Genomic DNA, 23,901 nt, shown 5'->3' on the forward strand with positions numbered 1-23,901 from the left:
GGGGTGTGCAGCCGGCCTCCTCCGCCGGCCTCGGGCGCGCGGGCCATGGACCCCGAGCGCAGCCTCGCCTTCCGGGGCTTCCAGAAGCGCTCCCCCGAGAAGGTGAAGCTGCGGAAGAGGAAGTCCGCCTTGTACGCCGGCGCCCAGGACCAGGGCTCGGGCGGCCGCGGTGAGTGCCGTCCCGCTGCGCTTCAGAGATCCGAAACGCCGCCTCGACGCGCTTTGCGGTCCTGCGCGGCTCTCGTCCTGTGCGCGAGCTGCTGTCCAGCTCAGCTCAGCCTCCGAGGGCCGCCACGCCTGGAAGACTTACAGATTTAACATAATATCTGATTTTTAAAATGTTCACTGGAGAGAGGGAGACAGAATAGCTCTCCAGGGCCTATTTCCACAGTAAACTGGAGATATATGCGCCACTTTGTGCATCTGGCTGTACGTCGGAACTGGGGAGGTGAACCTGGGCCATCAGGCTTGGTGTGCAAGCGCCTTCAACTGCTGAGCCATCTCCTCAGCCCAAAATCTGTATACATTGGCAGCTAAATTAAGATTTTAGAAAATTCTCGGTATTCAGCATACAGGCTGTCATTTGTAAGAGTAGACTTTGGAGGCAACAGACCAACCTGTTTATGACTTTATATTGGACAAATCATTTTCATTCCTGAGTCTTATAGTTTCCTTGTATGTAAAATGGAGGTAATAATACCTAACCCACGGTATTAAGGACTAAATAGAAATACCTATAAAGGAATTAACAACATACTAAGTAGTAATAGTGGGGTACCAGCCGGGCATCGTGACTTGTGGAAATTCAGGCCTATAACCCTAGCATTCAAGAGGCTGACTAGGATCATCGATTTTCAGGTCAGCTCAGGGCTAGAGAACCTGCCTCCAATAAACAACTGGGTATGTTAAAATGTACAGATGAGGTCTAGAGAGATGGCTTGGCAGTTAAGGCACTTGCCTGTGAAGCCTAAGGACCCACGTTCAACTCTCCAGGTCACATGTAAGCCATACGCAGAAGGTGATGCAAGCAGGCAAGGTTGCATATGTGCACAAGGTGGCACATGCATCTGGAGTTCGGTTGCAATGGCTAGAGGCCCTGGCCCCAATTCTTTCTCTTGCTTTCTTGTAAAGAAAAAGCCAGTATGCTGGGCTTGCCTCAAAAGAAAAACACAGATGACTTAACCTTAGTTAATTTATTTTATTTTTTATTAATTTGCAAGCAGAGATAGAGAACAGACATGCTAGGACCTCCAGCTACTGCAAAGGAACTCCAGATGCATGTGCCTCTTTGTGCATCTGCTGTATGTGGGTAGTGGGGAATTGAGCCTAGGTTATTAGGCTTTGCAAGCAAGTGCCTTAATTGCTAAACCAGCTCTCCAGCATGTCTCCCCTTCGCACCACCTGTATTTATTTGTTTGCATTGTACCAACCGGTTGCATGCAGGGCCTCATAGAGGTAAGGCAAGAACTGTGCCACTGATCCAAATCCCCATTTTGCCTAGTATTCCCTTTAGCCTAGGCCAGCTCTGTGGAGTAATATGGTGGGAAGAGCCAGAGGTGACAACAACCTAAGCCAGGGCCACACGAGAGTCCATAGTCCCCTACTTTATGTTCTGTAAGAGGAAGCAACCTGACTTTTATGCCATTGTTGTGTTTGGCTTTTCAGGTCTTCTTGGAGAAAACACCTACCTTGTCTTGCTTACCGTGGCTTTCAGAGTACTTAACTGTGCCCTAGTTCAGACCAGTTTTGTTCCGGATGAGTACTGGCAGTCTCTGGAAGTTGCCCATCGCATGGTCTTCAAATATCCTTTGCAGTTTCTCTTCCAGCCTGAGACTGTGTTCGTCTGGGGAACTAAGCTTGTGGTTACATTTTAGCCACGTTGCCAAGTGTGCCATTAGCGACACCCATATTCCTCCTAGATCTCTGACACTCAGACTTGTGGCACAGCCTTTAACTCCTATATTCCCTCAGTGCTCTTTGTTTGAAGGATTTCCGTGGAAGTAAAATCCACTTTGCTTCCCAACACCCCGAAGGCTAGAGCAAGAGGATCATGAGTTTAAGGCTATTCCAAGCTAAATAGAGAGACCCTGTCTCAAAAAATGCAAAACAACGGCCGGGCTTGGTAGGGCACACCTTTAATTTGAGCACTTGGGAGGCAGAGGTAGGAGGATCACAGTGAGTTTAAGGCCAGTTTGGAACTACAGAGTTAAGTTCCACATCACATTGGGCTAGAGTGACACCTTGCCTCGAAAACACACACAGAATAAAAGACCAAAATATGTCATACTCCAGATGAACCTTGCAAACATTTAAAATTATTAAGTTTTTACTGTCAAAAACGTTAAGATACTGCTTTATTATATGGAAATGTAAATAAGCTGATTCAATACTATTTGGTGTTTACTCCTTAATCTTATTAATTATGGTTACTTGACCTGGGAATGGACAGAACAATTAAGGGGTTACACTTATCCCTTAATCTTTGCAAGCATTTACAAGATTCTGTACCTCTTGGGGAAAGATAGTGTTCAGTTACTGGTAAGTTTAAATAAAATAGCTATTAAAAATGTATTCCATCCTTTTTCAAAGACTAATATTAAGAAAATTGCATTCCTGGTATGAGTTTGTTTTTAGGATATACAGTGATGCATAACACCTTCATATGTGCTAAAATTAGAGTGAGCCTTGGCATGTCCTGCTGTGAGGAATCTAGTTAAAAGTTATGCAGATTTTCAAAGCAGCTCTTCTACATGTTCATTATTTGGGTTTTGGAGTATAATTCATAAAGGAATCAGATGAAAATGGTGCTTTGCTTTTAAATTTTTTGTTAATTTTTATTTATTTATTTGAGAGCAACAGACTGACAGAGAGAGAAGGAGGCAGAGAGAATGGGCACGCCAGGGCCTCCAGCCACTGCAAATGAACTCCATATGCTTGTACCACCTTCTGCATCTGGCATATGTGGATCCTGGGGAATGGAGCCTCAAACCGGGGTCCTTAGGCTTCATGGGCAAGCGCTTAACCACTAAGCCATCTCTCTAGCCCGGTGCTTTGCTTTTAACCTATTGATAGAACACATCATATGGAGATAGAATACACATGAGCCCACTCAGAATTTAGCACTGAAATTCCAACCTAAGAAACGATTAACTTGGCTTAGCAGTTAAGGTGCTTGCTTGAGAAGCCTAAGGACCCAGGTTCAATTCCCCAGGATCCACATTAGTCAGATGAACAAGGTGGTACATATGTCTGGAGTTCATTTGCAGTGGTTGGAGGCCTTGGTGTGCCCACTCTCTCAAGTAAATAAATTATAAAAAACAAAAAACAACTTGATAAACATGTGACAGTATGGGTAACCAACCGTTGCTGCGTAGTAATGAACACTATGAAGGATGTGACTTTGGATAGTGGACTATTGAACTGTTCATGGAAGTCAGTACAGGTCCAGATGGCACAAGTTTCTCTAGCCTCTCAAGTTTTGGGGTTCTTTCTGTGGTGCCGAGGGACCAAACCCTTGGACATGCTAGGCAAGAACTCCACCACTGAGCTATACCCCAGCTTTCAGGTCCATTAGACGTCATCAGATTGGAGTCAGGGATTTGACCCTTCATTTCTGCTGGGAAGGCCAGAGGGTTATGTATTGCTTAGACTGCAGTGTAGAGTCTGGAGAGACTCTGAGGTCCCAGGGTATTTGTTTAAAGCAGGCTGTGCCCTCCCTCTTGCTGCTGAGACATGAGGGTTCACGGCATGGCATGATCATGGGAGGGGAATGTAGAGCAGAGCTGCTCCTATCATCTCAGTGTGAATTTAGAAACTGTGAACTCACTTTTCTCAGAAGCAATACTAGCTTCTAGATCATGAAGGGCAGCCATAAAGTCAGAAACAATAAAGAAGTACCCATGACATCAAGGACATCATCTAGCCCCAAAACAGATGATGCCAAATGAGGAAGTAGAAAAATTTCTAACCTCCAGTATCTACTCATTACCCTTAACCTTCAATGGAGCTATCAGGGTGCTTTCTAATTTAAAAAAGAAATTTTGCTGGTGTGGTGGCACACACCTTTAATCCCAGCACTTGGCAGGCTGAAGTAGGAGGATCATCATGAGTTTGAGGCCAGCCTGGACTAGAATAAGACCCAGCATGAATTAAAAAGTAATAATTGGCTGGAAAGATGGCTTAGCAGTTAAGGCACTTGCCTGCAAGGCCAAAGGACCCTCGTTCAATTTCCCCAGGACCCAAATAAGCCAAATGCACAAGGTGGCACATATGGCTGGAGTTTGCTTGCAGTGGCTAGAGATCCTGTCATGCCTATTCTCTTTCTATCTGCCTCTCTCACTCTCTCAAATAAGTAAAAAAAAAAAAAAAAAAAAAAAATTAAGCCGGGCATGGTAGTGTATGCCTTTAATCCCAGCACTTGGAAGGCAGAGGTAAGAGGATCACCTAGAGTTCAAGGCCACCCTGAGACTACATAGTGAATTCCAGATCAGCCTAAGCTAGAGTGAGACCCTACCTCAAGAAATGAAAAATAGGGCTGGAGGGATGGTTTAGCGATTAAGGCGTTTGCATGCAAAGCCAAAGGACCCAGGTTCTATTCCCAAGGACCCACGTTAGCCAGATGCACAAAGGGGCTCATGCATCTGGAGTTCATCTGCAGTGGCTGGAAGACGTAGTGTGCCCATTTTCTCTCTCCCTCTTTCTCTGTCAAATAAATACAAAATATTAAAAAATAAAAATAAAAACTGGGCTTAGTGGTGAAAGGTGCTTGTTTGCAAAGCCTGCTAGCCCAGTTTCAACTCCCTAGTACCCATGTGAAAGCCAGATGCACAAAGTGGTACATGCATCTGGAGTTCATTTGTAGTGGCAAGAGACCCTGGTGTGCGCATTGTCTCTCTCTCCCCCCCTCCTACTTGCAAATAAATGAAATTTCTTGGTGAAAACAACAGTAAGAACAGAGTCCCCAGGTGATGCCAATTCGGGAATTGGGTAATTCTGGGGGCAGTGTATTGTTGGAGATGGGCTTAAAGGTGTCATAGCCAGCTTTTCCTTGCCAGTGTTTGGCACGCTCTCTTACTGCTGGCGTCCATCTGTTGTTGGCCAGGAGGTGATGCCCACTCTCTGCTGAAGCCATAGTTTTCCCCTGCCATCATGGAGCTTCCCGTAGAGTCTGTAAGCCAAAATAAACCCTTTCTTCCAACAACAACAACAAAAAAAGTAAGAACAGAAAGTTTGGGATCCTTACCCCACTTTTGCCTCCTCATAGGCAAGAACTCTTTATGTTCTCTCCTCCCAAGCTAGTAAAGTTTCTCTAAACATCAAAAAAAAAAAAAAAAAAAGGAACATTATTGGGCTAGGAAGATGATTCGGTGGTTAAAGGCACTTGCTTACAAGACTGCCTTCCTGAGTTTGATTACCTAGCACGTAAAGCCAAATAGCAGGAACGTGGGGCATGAATATGTGATCCTGGAGCACAGCGTCTACGGCTGTGGGAGGTAGTCAGGTAAATGCAAAAGCTCATGGGTCAGCTCTTACATGCCACTACAAAACAGTGAGAGACCCTGTCTCAAAGAAGATGGAAGGAAGCTGGGTGTGGTAGTGTGTGCTTTTAACCCCAGCACTTGGGAGGCAGAGGTAGGATCGCAATGAGGAGAGAGAGGCAGGTAGAGAGAGAATGGGCACACCAGGGCCTCTGGCCACTGCAAATGATCTCCAGACATGCGCCACTTTGTGCATCTGGCATATTCTGGTCCTGGGGAACCAAGCCTGAGTCCTTTGGCTTTGCTGGCAAGCACCTTAACCACTAAACCATCTTTCCAGCCCACTTAATACTTTCGTGTTGCCAACGGAGGCGACATTATAGTGGGATAACGAGAAATGCTCACCTCCCAGGTCCAGCACACAAAGAAAAAGACCAGGGTCCCAGCATCTCACTCAGCGTCACACGGCCACTGCTCTGACTTCCTGCTGCCAGGTCCCACCTCCAAACAATGCCACATACTGGGGACTAAGCCCTTAACACATTAGAGGCTATTTCACATCCAAATGACGGCAAAAACCCTCAGAGGTTTCATCCTTTCTGGTTACTAACCTCAGGATCATACAATGTCTTCTAGACACTTGCAGTTTACCAAAGTCCATCTTCAGGTGTGGCTGTCAAACTGAACACGGTGCTGTGTGCTCCACGTACCAGTTCAAGAGAAAGTGGATGTGAGTCCCATGACTATAGAATACTTTCAATAAGTGATTTAGTGGCTGTGGAGATGGCTTGGTGGGTAAGTCCGCTCGCTGCACATGCACGAGGACCTGAGTTCAGTCCCAGCACCCACCTAAAAAGCGTGGCATGGCTGCAACTGCTGGAACCCCAGTGCTAAGGGGGATGCAGGTGAGGGTTATTGGGGCTGCTTAGTGGGCCAGGCTAGCAGTGGAGAAGGGAAGCAGGTAGTGAGGCCTCTGTCTCAGGGAAGATGGAAGAGCAGTAGAGTTGGACCAGCATCCTTTGGCCTCCATGGACATTGGGCATGCACATGTGCATACAACACATGCATCTCACATACTGCACACCTGACTGTACTGCAGAACAGGCTTTGGTGTCAGGCAGACCTGGATTGAATCCAGGTGTCTATACTAACTAGCTCTGTAGTTTTGGGAAAATTACATAGTGCACATGTGCCTTGCTCTCTGAAACAATACCTCCCTAGGAAGATGGTTATAGCAGAAAGAACTGAGATGTATAAAGTGTTTTCTGTGGCACCAGGTGCATGGTGTGGTACATGTTTGTGTGTGTACAAAATGTGAATGGAGACCAAGAAATGGCTTTCTTTGAACTAACAATTGGATTGCCTTTTTTTGTTGTTATTTTTTTGAGGTAGGGTCTCACTCTAGCTCAGGCTGACCTGGAATTCGCTATGTAGTCTCTGGGTAGCCTTGAACTCACTGTGATCCTCCTACCTCTGCCTTCGGAGTGCTGGGATTAAAGGTGTGCACCACCACGTTTATTGATTTTTATCATAATTCAGTGTGAACTAAGAGATGTGTTTAACATCATCTTTTTCTTTTTAATGAATGAAGATTTGGATCCCCAGGCTTGGCCAAGCACTTCTGTCTGCTGTTGCAGATGTGAGGCTATACTCACTCATGAAACAACTGGAGAACCAGGAAGTGGCAAGATGGGTGGTAAGTCCCCAGCACTTAAATACTGCACACCGTTGTGTAGACATAAAGCACATCAATGGGAACTATTCCCAAAGCAATTTTAGGAGCTAACCCAAAGAACTTTCTAGAGACACTTCCATAATTAAGAACAGTAAGGTCCAAGTGGCACATGCCACCTTTCTCCTTGTCCACCCTAGGATTCAGCCCTTGGAGGCTCCTGTGTCAGAGACCATGCCTCACTAGACATGGTCTTTGACATGGCTATGTATACCTCAAGAGCAGCTATGTACAACCTCAGCCCACTCTCCCTCAGCTCTGAGGCTCAGCCTGAGAAATGCTTTCTGCACTGGAACACACTTTTAGCCCTGATTGGAGAGAGACAGACACAGAAAAGTACCTTGTACTTCAGGATGTGGTTATCAGCTCCTGACATCTACCACCCACACCGTACACTGAAGGGTGGCTGGGTTCTGCAGTGCTGGTCCTTCAAGGAGTGCTGTCCATGGTTAAACAAGCTTACCTCACCAGCATGGAGATCTGCCATGTTCACTATTCCACATTACAACTTCCAAATAACCCATTTGCCAAAACATTTCTGGAGTGTTGGGTGTGAATAAATGGGAAAATGGAGATATTTGTGAAAGTAATATCTTCTTTTACATCTTAAAAAGCAAGTTCTAGGCTAGAGAGATGGCTTAATGATTAAGGCGCCTGCCTGCGAAGCCTAAGGACCCAGGTTTGATTCCTCAGAACCCAAGTAAGCCAGACACAGGTGACACATGCATATGTACAAAGTGGCACACACATCCGTAGTTCAGTTGCAGTGGCTAGAGGCCCAGGTGTGCCAATTCTCTCTCATTTAAAAAAAAAAAAAAAAAGCAAGGCGAGCCTGGCATGGTGGCGCTCTTCTTTAATCCCAGCACTCAGGAGGCAGAGGTAGGAGGATCACCATGAGTTCAAGGCCACCCTGAAACTACATAGTGAATTCCAGGTCAGCCTGGGCCAGAGGTAGACCCTACCTGGGAGGGGGAAAAAAAAGCAGAGTGAGCTTAGTGATTGGAAGTGGCCCACTGTATTTTGGGTACTTTGCTTATGGTACCAAACGTAAGTGGTGGGCAGATGTCATGGCCTGCCTCTGAAATCTCTCCATGGTAGCAACACGGAGTTCTAGTTTAGGAAAACTCACCTCGTGGAAACTGGAACATTTCTTTAAAGGAATACTGGAAGAGGAAAAATGCCTGGACCAACAAACTGCTTCTGCAGCACTGTTGAGACACACTGACACTTTCTTCCCTTTGCACGCTCTGAAGGGGACTATAAAACCACCTTGTCATAGTTCTTCTCTCTTGTTTGCATTTTTCCTCAGGAAATAGGGGAACAAGAGCTGGGCATAGACTCAGTGGAAGAACACTTGTCTAGCATGTGTAAAGCCCTAGGTTTAATCCATAGTACCAAACAAAAAAAGAAATGTGTACGCCAGAAGATGAGACAAGAGAATCACTAAAGACCAGTTTGGGCTAAAGTAACTTCCAGGCCAGTATTAGCTACCCACACACACAAAAAAAACCTGATCTCAAATAAAAGGAGAAATAGGGCAGCATTCCAAACCAAGGTCAATAAAAAATACCCAAAACTAGTCAGTGCTATAAGACAATATGTAGAATGCTGGTTGATTAAATTTAGTTGTGAATTTCAGTATTCTACCAATGTTGCCGTCAGTTGTGGTTTTTTTATGTCTTAATGAGAAATGGGATATGAACAAAATGCACCATAAAAAAAACATGCAAAGGTATAAACTTCTTGCCATCAAAAGCAGATCTGAAAGCCAGGCATGGTGCACATGCTTTTAATCCCAGCACTCAGAAGGCAGAGGTAGGAGGATTGCCATGAGTTCAAGGCCACCTTGAGAATACATAGTGAATTCCAGGTCCGCCAGGGCTAGAGTGAGACCCTACCTCAAAAATTGTTTTTAAAAAAGAAAGAAAAAAAAAAGCAGCTCTGGTATCCTCAGTTATGTTAATGTAAGTTCTTAAGCACTGTTTGGGCACACCTACTTGTAAAATCATTTAAACTCACCTTCCATCTCCCACTTACTATGTTTGCTCATAATATCTCATAGTTCTTTTGCCAGCTGACCTCCTGGTTCACATGGTACTGCTGCACCAGGACCCTTACAAACACCATGGAAACCGTTCTTACTATAATTGCTCTTTTTTACTATCCTCTGGAAGGCTCAAAGACCAGGAGCAGGTGAGATAAATATGACTGTTAATAACTATGTACAAACTCTAAGGCATGCTTTGAAGTGTCCACATACTGTACTGTCCAGGAGATCCCCTGAAGTTCCTGAGCCTTAGTAAACCACAGGGCTAGAAGGCTTTACAAGAAAGGACCTTTAGGGCTGGGGGGATGGCTTAGTGGTTAAGATGTTTGCCTGCAAAGCCAAGGGACTTAGGTTCGATTTCCCAGGACCCACGTCAGCCGGATGCACAAGGGGCACATGCATCTGGAGTTCATTTGCAGTGTCTGGAGGCCCTGGTGCAGCCATTCTCTCTCTCTCCCTCCTTCTGTCAAATAAATAAAAATAGAATTTTTTTTAAAAAAAGAAAGTGCCTTTAACCACTGAGCCATCTCCCCAGTTTGGCTTTTGAATTTTTTTAATTAATTAATTTTATTTATTTATTTTGGTTTTTCAAGGTGGGGTTTCACTGTAGACCAGGCTGACCTGGAATTCACTATGTAGTCTCAGGGTGGTCTCGAACTCATGGCAGTCCTCCTACCTATGCCTGCCAGGTGCTGTGATTAAAGGTGTGTGCCACCACACCCAGCTTTTAATTTATTTATTGACAACTTCCATAATTGTAAGTAATATACCATGGTAATTCCCTCCCTCCCCCCACTTTCCCCTTTGAAACTCCACTTTCCATCATATCCCCTCCTCCTCTTAATCAGTTTATTTTTAATGTCATGATCTTTTTCTTCCTATAATGATGGTCTTGTGTAGGTAGTGTTAGGGACGAGGTCATGGATATGCAGGCCATTTTGTGTCTGGAGGAGCATGTTGTAAGGAGTCCTACCCTTCCTTTGGCTCTCACATTCTTTTTGTTGTTGTTGTTGTCTTTTCAAGGTAGGGTCTCACTCTAGCTCAGGCTGACCTGGAATTTACTATGTTGTCTCAGGGTGACCTTGAACTCATGGCAATCCTCCTACCTCTGCCTCCTGAGTGCTGGGATTACATTCTTTCCACTATCTCTTCCTCAATGGACCCTGAGCCTTGGAAGATGTGATAGAGATACATCAGTACTGTGCACTCCTCTGTCACTTCTCAGCACCATGGTGCCTTCTGAGTCATCCAAGGTCACTGCCATCTGAAAAGAGAAGGTTCTCTAGTCAAAAGTGAGAGTAGCATTAATATGTGGATATGAACATTAAGGGCAGTCTGGGGAGCATAGTGTATACATTTAACCAGAAACCAGCAGGTGTTACACCCCTAGGGCTCATGACTACCCTTGTAGGTTTTCGGTATTAGAGATGTATTTCCTCCCATGAAGCAGGCTTCCAGTGCAATTAGAGTAATTGGTTTCTTCCATAATAGACATGCCACTATTGCACCGCTTTTGGATTTTTGTTTTGTTTTGTTTATTTTTATTTATTTGAAAGTGACACAGAGAGAGAAAGAGGCAGATAGAGAGAGAATGGGCACACCAGGGCCTCCAGCCACTGCAAAAGAACTCCAGACGCATGCACTCCCTTGTGCATCTGGCTAACGTGGGCCCTGGGGAAATGAGCCTTGAACCGGGGTCCTTAGGCTTCACAGGCAATTGCTTAACTGCTACACCATCTCTCCAACCTGCTTTTGGATATTTTGAAACAATTTATTGACAGCTTCCATGCAAATAGACAATATACACAATATACTATGATCATAATCCCCTTCCCCCATCACCTTTCTCTCTGCCCAAATCCCTCCTTCACTGATGCCCTATTTCTCTCCAACTAGACCCTCCTTTTTTGTTTTCTTTTTAAATTTTTATTATTTATTTTTATTTATTTATTTATTTGACAGAGAGAATGGGCGTGCCAGGGCCTCAAGTCACTGCAAACGAACTCCAGATACATATGCCCCTTGTGCATCTGGCATACGTGAATCCTGGGGAATTGAACCCGGGCCTTATGGCTTTGCGGGCAAACACCTTATCCACTAAGCCATCTCTCCAGCTTAAGCCTTTCTTGTTGTCTTTGTTTTAGAGGTAGTTTCACTGTAGTTCCAAACCTCCAACTCACAGTGATTCTCTTACCTTTGTCTTCCCACTGTTGGGATTAAAGGCATGTGCCACCACGCCCCGCTTTGTTTTGTTTTGAGGTAGGGTCTCACTCTAGCCCAAATTGACCTGGAATTCACTGTGTAGGCTTTGGCTGGCCTCGAACTCACAGCGGTCTTCCTACCTGGGCCTCCTGAATGCTGGGATTAAAGACACATGCCACTATACCCAGCTTTATCATTTTTTCTCTCCAAACAGTAATTGTCAGAGTTGTGATTCTGCTGTGAGTTTGAGGCCACCCCAAAACAACAGAGTGAGTTCCATGTCAGCTTGGGATAGAGTAAGATCCTATATTTAAAAAAAAAAAAAAAAGAAAAGAAAAGCCAGACATGGTGGCACATGCCTTTAGTCCCAGCACTTGGGAGGCAGAAGTAGGAAGATCTCCATGAGTTTGAGCCCAGCCTGAGACAACATAGTAAATTCCAGGGAAACCCTGTCATGAAAAAATATATAGAAAGATAGACTTTCCTTTTCCCCCCTCCTGCCTTTTCCTTTTTGGGATTGAAGGTTTGTGGCGTCACGCCCAGCTAGGTTGACTTCTTATTTGAAAACATAAGCTAGAAATAACAAGTAACATGCCTGGGATCCAGCACTTGGGAAGCTCCCACAGGAGGATCAAGGGTTTGAGGCCAGCCTGGCTACATAACAAGACCCTTTCTCTAAAAGCCAGACAACAGAAAGTCATATCCCAGTGCAGGTAGTCACCTAACTTCAGGAAGGTCCCTAGTTGTCTGTCTTTGCTTACAGTGTTAAGTACTCATCCCTGGTCGCACTGGCCTTCCTCATCCGTCCCACAGCTGTCATCCCGTGGGTTCCATTACTCCTCAGACACTTCTGGCAAGAACAAAGCAAGCTGAATCTTCTGCTACATCATTTCTTACCTGTGGGGTAAGTATAGCTCAAGCTCTTCTGTTAAAGGTAATTAACCTGTAAATGACATTGTAAAAAGATTGTGTCTTCTTGCTAAGCTTGGTGGTGCACGCCTTTAATCTCACCACCTACTTGGAGGCAGAGGTAGGAGGATCGCCATGACTTTGAGGCCACCTGAACTACATAGTGAATTCCAGGTCAGCCTGGGGCTAGAACAAGACCCTACCTCAAAAAAACTGTATAGCCGGGAAAAAAAACTTTTCGGCTTATAGTGAATTATAGTTTATGTCGTCACTAAAACAAACTCCTCAGTCTTTCAAGGTGCTGGAATGTTAACAGGCTTGAGCCACTGCTCCTGGCTTAGAAAAAAATCTTGAAGGTACTTCCCATCATAATAAAATTTTAAATTGAAGAAAATTATAGGTTTTTATGTAAAGGTAAAATGATACTACTTTGCAAAATATGAAAAATATTCTCAAAGAGAACAGTCTTATTTTTTAAAGGTACATTTAAAGGGCAGGAGAGACGGCTTAGCGGTTAAGGCACTTGCCTGTGAAGCCTAAGAGCTCCTAGTAGAACTCCAGGTCCCACAAAAGCCAGATGCACAACGACACAAGTGTACAATGTCACATATGCACAAGGGGGTGCACGCATGTGGATGTTTGCAGTGGCTAAAGGCCCTGGTATACCCATTCTTTCTATCTCTTTCAAATAATTAAATAAAGATTCATTTGAAGTCAAGTATTGTGGCAAATGCCTTTACTTTCTGCACTTGGAAGGCTCGGGTAGGAGGACGACCTTGAATTGAGTGAGGTCCAGGTCAGCCTGGGCTAGAGTGAGAACCTGACCAAAAAATAAATAAAAATAAAAAGCAGGTGTACTTGAGTACAAGTGTAAAGAGCTATGTGTGGTTCAATGGTAGAGCACTTACTTAGCATCAGTGAAATTCTGAGTTTGACCAACAGCCCCTCACTTAACACCTACAAAAATTAAAGACATGTGTTTAGCAGATTCCCCCTTATGAGAATGAAAAGGCCAGCCACAGACCAGGAATACATATCCACCAAAACCAACAATCTTTTTTTAAAATATTTTTTTGCTTATTTTTATTTATTTGAGAGACAGAAAGAGGCAGATAGAGAATGGGCACCAGGTCCTCCAGCCACTGCAAACAAACTCCAGACGTGTGCACCCCCTTGAGCATCTGCCTGACGTGGGTCCTGGGGAATCGAGCCTTGAACCGGGGTCCTTTGGCTTTACAGGCAAGCACTTAACCGCTAAACCATCTCCCCAGCCCAAAACAAAAACCTTGCATTGAGATTAGGAATGTAACTCAAGAGACTAATGACGAAAGACCTGAGCAGCTACTCCAAGAAGCCTCAAACTGTCATGACTGCTCTCCGATGGAAGACAAAGCACATAAACACACCACCAGAGGGCCGCAGACAGCGTGGGCCTCACATGGCCCTGGAACATGCACAGGCTGCAGCCTCTTTGCAAAGTATTCTCTCTTTTCTAGCATTCTAGTCGTAGGTATGCACCCACCCGAAACACTAGGTATGAACACCTCAAGGTCTGTAAGACTCTCAGCACTATTGATAAAAGCTGAAATCGGACAAGTCCATTGACAGAATGCAGCTGCACAGAGCAGCAGTTCCAGCTCACAGGATGAGCAGGAGCTGCCAGCTACCACAGGAACGAGTCTCAAAGCCCACCCTTGACTACAGGTGCCTAGGCAAGCCATGTCTGGATTTTCAACTCACAGGAACTATGCAATACAATTTACATTCAATATTTTTATTGGGCTGAAGAGATTACTAAGTGGTAAAGGTGCTTGCCTGTAAAACCTAATAACCTGGATTTCAATTCCCCAGTCCCAGATGCACAAAGTAACACATGCATCTGGACTTCCTTTGCGATGGCTAGAGGCCTTGGTACTTCCATTCTCTCTGCTTGCAAGGATGTGTACTTGAGACACACATGGTGTATGGGTGTGCCAGTGCCTTCTGCAGCTATATACGGGCTCCATGTGCATGAGCCACTTTGAGCATCTGTCTTTACAGGAGGACTGACAGATTGAAACCCAGACTGTCAGGCTTTGCAAGTAGTGCCTTTATCCACTGAGCAATATTTCCCTTTTTTTAATTTTTTTGTTTATTTATATTTATTTGAGAGCGACAGCAAGAAAGGCAGAGAGAGAGAGAGAATGGGCACACCAGGGCCTCCAGCCACTGCAAACAAATTCCAGATGAATGTGCCCCCCTTGTGCATCTGGCTAACATGGGTCCTGGGGAATCGAGCCTCAAACCAGGGTCCTTAAGCTTCACAGGCAAGTGCTTAACCACTAAGCCATCTCTCCAGCCCCACTGAGCAATATTTCCAATCCAGTATGTCTATTTTTAGATTGACATATTTTGGGGAAACTTATTATCCAACAAGTGTTTTTTTAAATTTTGCCAAAGGGCACTTTTTATCAGTGAAAAATCCTTCAAAACATATGAAAGCTTAGTCATTGGTGGAATGATGATGCATTTTAGTGTCTTCAGTACAAGGCCTTTCTAAGGTCTATGGGGCAATGGTTCATTTCCAGCAGGCTCAAGTGTCAATCACTGCTTGTTTGTTTGTTTTTCAGGTTTGTAACCTTGAGTTTGTCTCTGATGATTGATCGGATCTTTTTTGGACAAGTAAGTAAAAAATGTATTAAGCTAACAGCTGCTTTTATTTTAGCCATTAATTGTACTGAAACCCCACGCTGGTACTTTTAATCCATTAGTATTTCAAGCCCGATGTGGTGGTATGCACTTGCAATACCAGCACTGGATGGCAAGGGAGTCAGGTCAGCCACACAGGAGTTCTACATGATGTGACACTACCTCAAAATACACACAAATTCATCTGTTTCAGAACAGGGGCATAATCAATGACAAGGGATACATTAAAACACTCATAGAGCTGGGGAGATGGCTCAGTGGTTAGAAACTCTTGCTTCAGAAAGCCTGATGAGCAAGTTCAGGTTTCTCCTTGGATTTTTGGAATAGAATTATATATACATGGTTAGAAGCCTAAAATATTAGCTATGTGGTCTTGCACAAGTTTCAGACCTTTCCAGTCATGATTTACTTGGAACCTGTAACACCTGTAAAATGTTTGTAACCATTCCAGGCATTTGTGAGCACTTAGCTTTACCTGTTGTTATTGCTTGTTGCTGGCATTTTTTTTTTTTTCAGTATTTTCATTTACTTATTATTTGCAAAGTGGGGAGGAAGAGAGGGAAGGAGAAAATGGGCATGCCAGGGTCTCTTGCCAGTGCAAAAAAAAACTCCAGATGCATGCATCATCATGCATCTGGCTTTACAAGGGTACTCAGGAATCAAACCGTGGCCACCAGGCTTTACGATCAAGCAACTTTACCAGTGAGCCATCTCCCCAGCCTGCTGTCATTAATGTGCTTTGGTGTTAAGATTCAAATTGTAACATGTATACAATTTAACCTTAATAGGTAATATGCAACATCATATTACCTTGATGTTTAACCGGATGATGGCTCAGGGCAACATGAGCAAGAGAATTGGAGTTCAGATACCCAGCACCCACATAAATGCTAAGTTGGCATAGGTGTCCACCTATAACCCCAACACTCAGGAGGCAGAGAGAGGATTCCGAGATAAGGTGGATAGCTACAGTAGTGAGCCGGCAAGCCCTGGACTCAAGAGACCCTGCCTCAGTAGAGGAAAAAGATAAGTGTGGTGGCAGAGGCAGGCAGTCACCTCAAGCTGGAAGCCAGCCTGGTCTGAATAGCAAGTATTAGGCCAGTTGCAAGGTGAGATTCTAAGGGAATGCCTAATGGCTAAAATCTATGTGTTCACAATCTTTGAGATTCATCTTAAATCTCAAAAGCCTAATATTTTACAGGTTAACAAAAAGCACTTCGAATTTGTCAGCAAAATCATTCATGTACAGTAATGCCAGGATTTTACATTTTAATTCCGATTTCCTGTCACAGTCCCCAGTTCCCAAAATGAACACTTGACTAACACATTTTCTTTTTCTTTGAACTGCACCAGTGGACTCTGGTTCAGTTTAACTTTCTGAAGTTTAACGTGCTGCAGAACCTGGGGACGTTTTACGGCTCTCACCCATGGCACTGGTACTTCAGCCAAGGGTTCCCAGTTGTACTGGGTACACACTTACCCTTCTTTGTGCATGGCTGCTTGCGAGCCCCCAAGAGGCTCCAGACGCTTCTGCTGGCCGTGCTGTGGACGCTGCTAGTGTATAGGTGAGATTTTCCTGGTTCAAGTATACTGGAGAAATTAGTTAACTTCAACGAGCAAGCTGAGCCGCTGGCTCTGGGGATTGTCAGTGCAGGTCTTTTAGAAAACAGCCAGTGGTCACGGTGCCGGGGCTCAGCGACAGCTCATGTGATATACACATCTTGCTCCTCTGAAAGCAAAAGGGGCTGGGGAGGTAGCGCTGTCGGAATTCAGTCCCCTGCACCTGAGTAACAATCGAGTATGTACACACTTGAAATCCCAGCACTGGGGGAGGTGGAGACATGAGGCCCCCAGAGCTTGCTGCCCAGCTGGCCTAGCCTGCTCAGTGACAGTCTGCCTCAGAAAAACTTGAAATTCCTGAGGAACACTACCTGAGGTTGTCATCTGGTCTCCACATATGTGCACACACACATACATGCAAAATAACATGTATGTATCCTTGCCAGGTGTGGTGGTGCATGCCTTTAATTCCAGCACTCAGGAGGCAGAGGCAGGAAGATCACTGTTAGTTCAAGGTCAGCCTGGGCTAGTGAAACCCTGCCTTGAATAAAATAACAAAAAAAGCATATGTATCCTTACTCCAAATCCAGTTAAGCATTGTTTAGTTGGATTAGTAATAGAAATCCTTTTAGAATTTGTAATTTTACTTTGACAATAAATATTGTATTTTGGGCTGATGTGCCCATTTTCTCTTTATCTGCCTCTTTCTCTGAAACACTTAAAAAAATAAAATGCAAAGGTGACACAAGTGCCAGGAAATCAATTGTAGTGGCTGAGGTCCTGGCATGCCAATTCTCTCCATCTCTCTCACTCTAAAACAAGAGGAAAAAAAAACTTCCTGAAACAAGAAATTGAATCTCAAAGCCTGGCATAGTGACTGACACACATATTCCCACCACTTGAGAGTACTGGGCAGGAAGAATGCCATGAGCTTAAGGCCAGGGGTTATACAAGTAGTAGAGCAGGGTGTGGAGGCGCACACCTTTAATCCCAGAACTTGTGGAGGCAGTGGTAGGAGGATCCCTGCGAGTTCGAAGCTACCCTAAGACTACTTAGTGAATTCCAGGTCAGCCTGGGCCAGTGATACCCTACCTCGAAAAGAAAAAAATATAATTATCTCAAGAAAAAAAAGGTGGCTGTTGAGATTGCTCAGTGGTTCAGGCACTTGTCTGCAGAGCCTAATGACCCGGGTTCAGCTCCCCAGTACCCATGTAAAGCCAGATGCATAAAGTGGCTTGTGCATCTGGAGTCCTTTGCAGTGGCTGGAGGCTCTAATGTGTCCATTTTCTCTGTTCCTCTTCTGTCACTATGTGTGCAAGTAAAACTATTTAGGAAGGAATCCAACCTCAAATACTTGGAAAACAAATACATCTATTTCACATTTTAAATAATGCATTAATTTCTGTTATGTAGTATGCTAAATTAATCCTCTCTCTTAATGTCCTTTATAGCATGTTGGGCCACAAAGAATTCAGGTTTATTTATCCAGTTGTACCATTTTGTATGGTGTTCTGTGGTAAGTCCTTTTGTTTAATATAGTGAGAATACTTATATAGAAACATTTAAAGGTTAACAAGCACTGGCCGTGGTGACACATGCTTTTAATCCCAGCATTCCGGAGGCAGAAGCAGAGGCAGGATCATTATGACTTTGAGGAGACTACAGAGTGAGTTTCAGGTCCGCCTTGACCTATGTAGCTGTAGCATAGGTTGGCCTCAAGTCACAGCAGTCTTCCACCTCGGCCTCCCTTTACAGGTGTAAGCTGGCATACCTTGCTTCTAAGAATCTCCTTTATAGTACCATATAAAGATGAGAACATAAAGATCCACTGGCCAATCCACTATTTGGGGGTGGGGGGCAGGGAGAGAGTCTGAGACAGTTGCTTGGCTATGTATACCAGACTGGCCTTGAGCCTGTGGCAATCCTCCTGCCTCTGCCTCTCAAGTGGTGGGATTACAGGCACCACCATAGCTGACCCAAAGCTCTTTAGGGAAAGGGCTGTTCTGGGTATGAGCCTTCCATGCTCATGGAAGGAAAGCACTGTTCCACCATACCCCACTTTTGTTGGTGGGTTTCTTACTTGGTAGTGTTTCACTAAAGAGTAAACAAATGTATGCTTTATAACAGTTAAATATACAACTAAACTGTAGGGGCTTTTCATTTTTATAAAGGGAATATACATTTCTCATACCTGCCTCCCAGGTGCTGAGATTCAAGATGTACACCATCACACCCTCCAGTTCTGGACACACAAAATAGCTTACTCCTTTAAAACTTACTCAAAACACCAAAAAGAGAGCCAGGCATGGTGGCGCATGCCTTTAATCCCAGCACTTGGGAGGCAGAGGTAGAAGGAACACCATGAGTTCAAGGCCACCCTGAGACTAGTGAGACCCTACCTAAAAAAAAAAAAAAAAAAGACAGCCCCGTGGTGTTGTCTTTTGGGTGCACACCCTAGGGGTGCAGCTGAGCAACATGAGAATTCTATTTCCAGGGGCAGCAAGCTCACTTTAGCTCAGGCTGACCTTGCAGTACCCTGACTCATGAACTCGGTAACAATCACCTACCGTGCCAACACCTTTTACTAGAGAAAGGGGAGTACCTGAGCCAGTAGCGACCCTGAACTCAGCAACTATCATAGCTTCCTGCTCATTAGCCTGACAATGTTAGCTTATGCTGCTTACATGAAAAATCCTGAGAGAGTCTACGTGCAGACAATGCCAGTATCACCATCAGGTGCCCTTCTTTGTCTATCTAGGGTGCTCACTGGCCCAACTGAAGACACACAGGAAAGCAGCCCTGGGCTTCCTGCTCCTATCAAACACATCCCTCGCGCTCTACACCGGTCTGGTTCATCAACGAGGCACTCTTGATGTCATGAGTCACATTCAGAAACTCTGCCAGGACAGACCCAGCAAAGCTTCAGTGTTCGTGATGATGCCCTGCCACTCTACTCCTCACTACAGGTAACAAAGGTCCTGCTGCGTGCTGCCGTTCCTCACTGCAGGTCAAGGTGGTTCTGCTTGGTGCTGCTGTGGGAAAATGACTAATGGATTAGAATAATGAGCCTTTGTTCAAATGATCAACTTTAAACTCAAACCAAGTGTGGTGGCACACACCTGTTAATCTCAGCACTTAGGATGACAGGAAGAGACAGGAAGGAAGATCACAAGTTCTAGCTCAGCTTGATAACCTAGTAAAGACCATAGTGAAAACCTGTTTTTTTTTGTTTTTTTTTTTTTTTAAAAGGAGGGCTGGAGAGATGGCTTAGCGGTTAAGCGCTTGCCTGTGAAGCCTAAGGACCCTGGTTTGAGGCTCGGTTCCCCAGGTCCCACGCTAGCCAGATGCACAAGGGGGCGCATGTGTCTGGAGCTCGTTTGCAGAGGCTGGAAGCCCTGGCGCGCCCATTCTCTCTCTCTCCCTCTATCTGTCTTTCTCTCTGTCTGTCACTCAAATAAATAAATAAAAAATGAACAAAAATATTAAAAAAAAAAAGGAGTAGAAAGAACACAACCTTTTTTCACATACATAGTTTTCCAACTTTGCGCAGAAAGTGTACAGAGGATATCTGTCTAAATGCACTGCAAAGGCCTGCTTCTCCATTTCAGCATATTAAGAAAACTTTCTTCTTAGCTTCTTTGCAATTCTTCTCTTCTCAGCCATATTCACTGTCCACTCGCAATGAGATTTCTCCAGTGTCCCCCAGACCTGACTGGGAAAACTCACTATCTTGACGAAGCAGGCATGTTTTATCTAAACCCCTTGCACTGGCTGCATCAAGAGTTTCAGCATAACACATCACTGCCCAGTCACCTGATCATCTTCAATGTTCTGGAGAAGGTAAGTGCACATGAGAAGGAAAGCTCAGTGTTTCATCTCACCTTAGGGTTAGCAAGCACTCAGGCACACAGACACGTAACTTGTTTATGATCCAGTCCTACATTTGCTTATCTTCGTAACCACATGCAAGCTGAGGAGCAAGGGCTTGTTCAGAAGACCGTGTGGGGAAACAACAGGTGGGGCAGGAGCACTAACAGCCGCATGAGTGTGTGCTCAGGTCTCTGGGGAACAGGATGCACAGGAATAGAGAAGGCTGGTGCTCTGTTTTCCTTTGTATGTGGCCTTGGCCCCCAGCCCATGCTATGGCATTCCCGTGTTCAGGGTGGAGGCTGCCCCTCAGTTACCCTGTCTGCGAACACCCCACCTCAAACAGATGTGCTTCACTGATGCGTTAGGTGTACCTTCATCCAGTCGCAACCCCCATGTTCCATAACTGGCCTTTTCTATAACTAGCTATATAAATTAATTACCTAAAGCTAATCCTTTCATTGAGAAATATTTTATGAAGAAAAAAACTGCAAAGAAACCAGAATTCTAAAATTCAATGAAACCGTACTCAGTAAGATATAGCCTTTATTTACTTAAACATGTATTTATTTCTAGGAAATAAGTGCTTTCCTAATTTCAAGAAATTACGAGAAGACTGCTGTTTTCTTCCATACTCACTTGCCAGAGGGTCGAACTGGAAGTCACGTCTATGTCTACGAACGAAAGTCAAATGAAAAATTCAACAGATGAAGTTCTGAACTGTTCTGCAGAGAAACTGACAGTATTGGGTGGGAACATTCTGATGGTATTCAAACACAGTTATCACCCAGTGTTATTAATGGAACTTGCCATAAATTATGATGGGCAACTTGACCAAATAATACCAGTACTAAGAAATTGTGCAAAACATCACAAAAATTTTTTTTTAAAAAATCACATATTAATACAATGCCAGATTTTAAGTAAAGACCTTTAATTTCCTCATGGTATAATTTTATTGTTTCTTCCATAATAGTCAGATGTGCAAGAAATTTCACAAGAACAATGTCAGCAAGCTCTTAAGAGGGCAGCAAATTCTTCACAAGTCAACAGGCTCTTGAATCCACAAAGAGACAAAAGTAACATAAGGTTAAAAAATGTTAGAGAGGAAATCGCATCACCTTGCGCTCTTCAAGCTCTACTGCAAACCAACCTAACAATGTCAGTCACACCATGTGACAGGAGCCTGCTTTCAGCTCCTGTACCGGAAGGAGTCTTGTGTCATGCACAGTCTGTTTCATGCCTGGCTCCCTCAACACAACTGCCGTTTCTCTTCTAGTGGGGAGACACTGAGCCAAGCTCAACTATGGAAAGTGCAGGTTAGTAAGCTTTACTTTGGAGCACTAAGATAAAGCCATCAAGCCAGTCTTAAAATGTGAGAATTTCACCTTAAGTTTCCATTCCAAAAAATGTTGAAAGAAGCATTTATGTATCTATCAGGTTTTCTACTTTAACTTAATCAAGATTCAGTATTTAGGATCAAAAGGTAATTGCCCCAATTCTATTTCAAGCCTGGCCATGTGTCTTCCATTAGCACGACCGTGTTTATGCCATTTACCTTCCCTTTTGTAAGGCTGTGGCTGAAGGCGCTTCGGCTCTTGTTTGCGATGCCTGGAGTTTTCAATATTTACCATACGTTGCTTTTTATCAGGCCGACTGAAAGTAGTAAAGACATTTTTCATCTATGTTAGAGTTCAACTTACTTGAAGTAAAAACAACTTTAATGTTTCCATCATTTTACTATCTGAACACAGCAACAAGGAGTTAAAACGAAGTCTAATGCTGATCGATTCACAGCAGATAGAGGCGATGCAGTGGTCCTTTTTAACCTTAGAGAAAACAGGGCATACTCAACAGGAAACAACAGAAATGTGACCGTAAAATAATGAGATGTGCTTCCGCTCATTTTCCTCCTCTCCATAAAGTCAATCCACCTCACTGGCTTAACAACCCTCAGCATAAATATATCCACATCTCATACGAAGCAAAAGTCTTAAAATCATCACAGCAGAACATGGGTTCTAACCACAATCCTCAGTCTCCACTACAGGACCCTATCACCACACAGTGTCCACAAGGCTAGCTGTAGACACCCAGCTCCCAAGAAAAAGTGTTTCAATCTATGATCCCAGAGATCTGAAAGTCACTATTTTCTGCTATTCTTACTCAAGCAAAGTTTACTATTTCTCTCTTATTTTTTTGGTGGTAGTGTTTTTTCCAAGGAAGATTCTCACTCTAGCACAGGTTGATCTGGAACCCACCCTGTAGTCCCAAGTTGGCCTTGAACTCACAGTGATCCTCCAACCTCCAGCCTCCCTAATGCTTGGGATTGGAGGTGTGTGCCACCACACACCGCAGAGAAAGAAAGAAAGAGGGAGGGAGGGAGGGAGGGAAGGAAGGAGGGAGGAAGGGGCGAAAGAGAATTGGCATGCTAGTGCCGCTAGTAGTGGCAACGCACTCTAGATGTGTGTTTCACTTGTGTGCCTGGCTTTACATGGGTCCTGATGACAAACTTGGACCGTTAGGCTCTTAGGCTTTATGAGCAGTTGCCTTAACTGCTGAGCCATCTCTCTAGCCCTTATCTTTTGTTTAAACATGCATCTGTTGTTCTTTCTCCTCCTTTCCACTTCTCTTGCTCTCAGATATGCAACTCATGAATCAAACCAACCACTAGCTTCACCACTTCCCAATCAATACTCCAGGCAGCAGTCAGGAGTCAAAACTACAAAATTCCTCAAAAGTTCTCCATGCTCCGCTAGACAATCCTTCTGCACAACATGGGGACTTTCACCCAGAATGGCACCTTGTTTCCTTAAAGTAGTACATCTTTGTACCTCTACACTTTTGCAAATGCCTTCCTTCTGAGATAACCTCCCTCTATCTTGTAGCTAAATCCTCATTTTTCTTTCAAAAGTTTTAAAACAGGTATGGATAGGTGAGGCAGCTCTGTGGTGAGAAGCCATCATTATATGCGCACCGCCACACCTTCAGTTCACTTACTGTGTACCTAGCTTGTGAGCGCCCGCTCAGTAGGATTGTTACCTCAAAGCAGCCTGCGAACCCTTTGCTTCTTACATCACTAGTTATTTAAAAACTAAAGACACCAGAATCAGTCTCATTATTTTACAGACACATTTATTCATAAAAAATGTAGCTAGGTGTGCATGTCAAGGGTAAAAGTGAACTAATATGTGACCACCATATTACAGAATATAGGCTGGTAAACAATGACTAAAAGGCTGTGAAGCTCACATATCTGAATTTACAGGCTGCTGTGCTTGACTCTCATTATTCCATTACCCTCATCAACAAATCCTATAATAAGCATTGAGTGGGAACAAGAACTGTACATGAGCTCTGACAGCTGATTAAAATGTGTTCACTACTAGCTTCCTAAGAACGAGCAAGAAAAAAAAAAG

General features: G+C 44.2%; 2 protein-coding genes across 8 annotated transcripts in view; one reads left to right on the forward strand and one right to left on the reverse strand.

The window, feature by feature from the left end:
* Positions 1–17: 17 nt before the first annotated feature.
* Positions 18–21,432, forward strand: Pigb (phosphatidylinositol glycan anchor biosynthesis class B). Of its 6 annotated transcripts, XM_045159932.1 has the most exons (13): positions 18–169; positions 1,666–1,801; positions 2,421–2,538; positions 6,114–6,207; positions 7,069–7,173; positions 9,384–9,402; positions 12,222–12,362; positions 14,977–15,028; positions 16,409–16,620; positions 18,067–18,131; positions 19,374–19,581; positions 20,275–20,455; positions 21,059–21,432. In XM_045159932.1, the coding sequence occupies exons 1-13, from the start codon at positions 46–48 to the stop codon at positions 21,191–21,193; spliced, it is 1,590 nt and encodes a 529-aa protein (XP_045015867.1). In that variant the 5' UTR covers positions 18–45; the 3' UTR covers positions 21,194–21,432. The 6 variants fall into 6 exon arrangements, with proteins under 6 accessions (XP_045015867.1, XP_045015865.1, XP_045015866.1 ...); XM_045159930.1 differs by lacking the exon at positions 6,114–6,207 and having other exon boundaries at positions 9,272–9,402; XM_045159931.1 differs by lacking the exon at positions 6,114–6,207 and having other exon boundaries at positions 9,284–9,402.
* The window catches only part of Ccpg1 (cell cycle progression 1), a 44,874-nt gene continuing 42,368 nt past the window's right edge, over positions 21,396–23,901 (reverse strand). For both annotated transcript variants that reach the window (XM_004662485.2, XM_045159929.1), the window contains exon 9: positions 21,396–22,138. In XM_004662485.2, coding sequence (XP_004662542.1) covers positions 21,949–22,138 — 190 coding nt within the window. In that variant the 3' untranslated portion in view covers positions 21,396–21,948. The remainder of the gene's footprint in view (positions 22,139–23,901) is intronic.

Source organism: Jaculus jaculus, chromosome 10, assembly GCF_020740685.1.
Source record: "Jaculus jaculus isolate mJacJac1 chromosome 10, mJacJac1.mat.Y.cur, whole genome shotgun sequence".
Taxonomy (NCBI): domain Eukaryota; kingdom Metazoa; phylum Chordata; class Mammalia; order Rodentia; family Dipodidae; genus Jaculus; species Jaculus jaculus.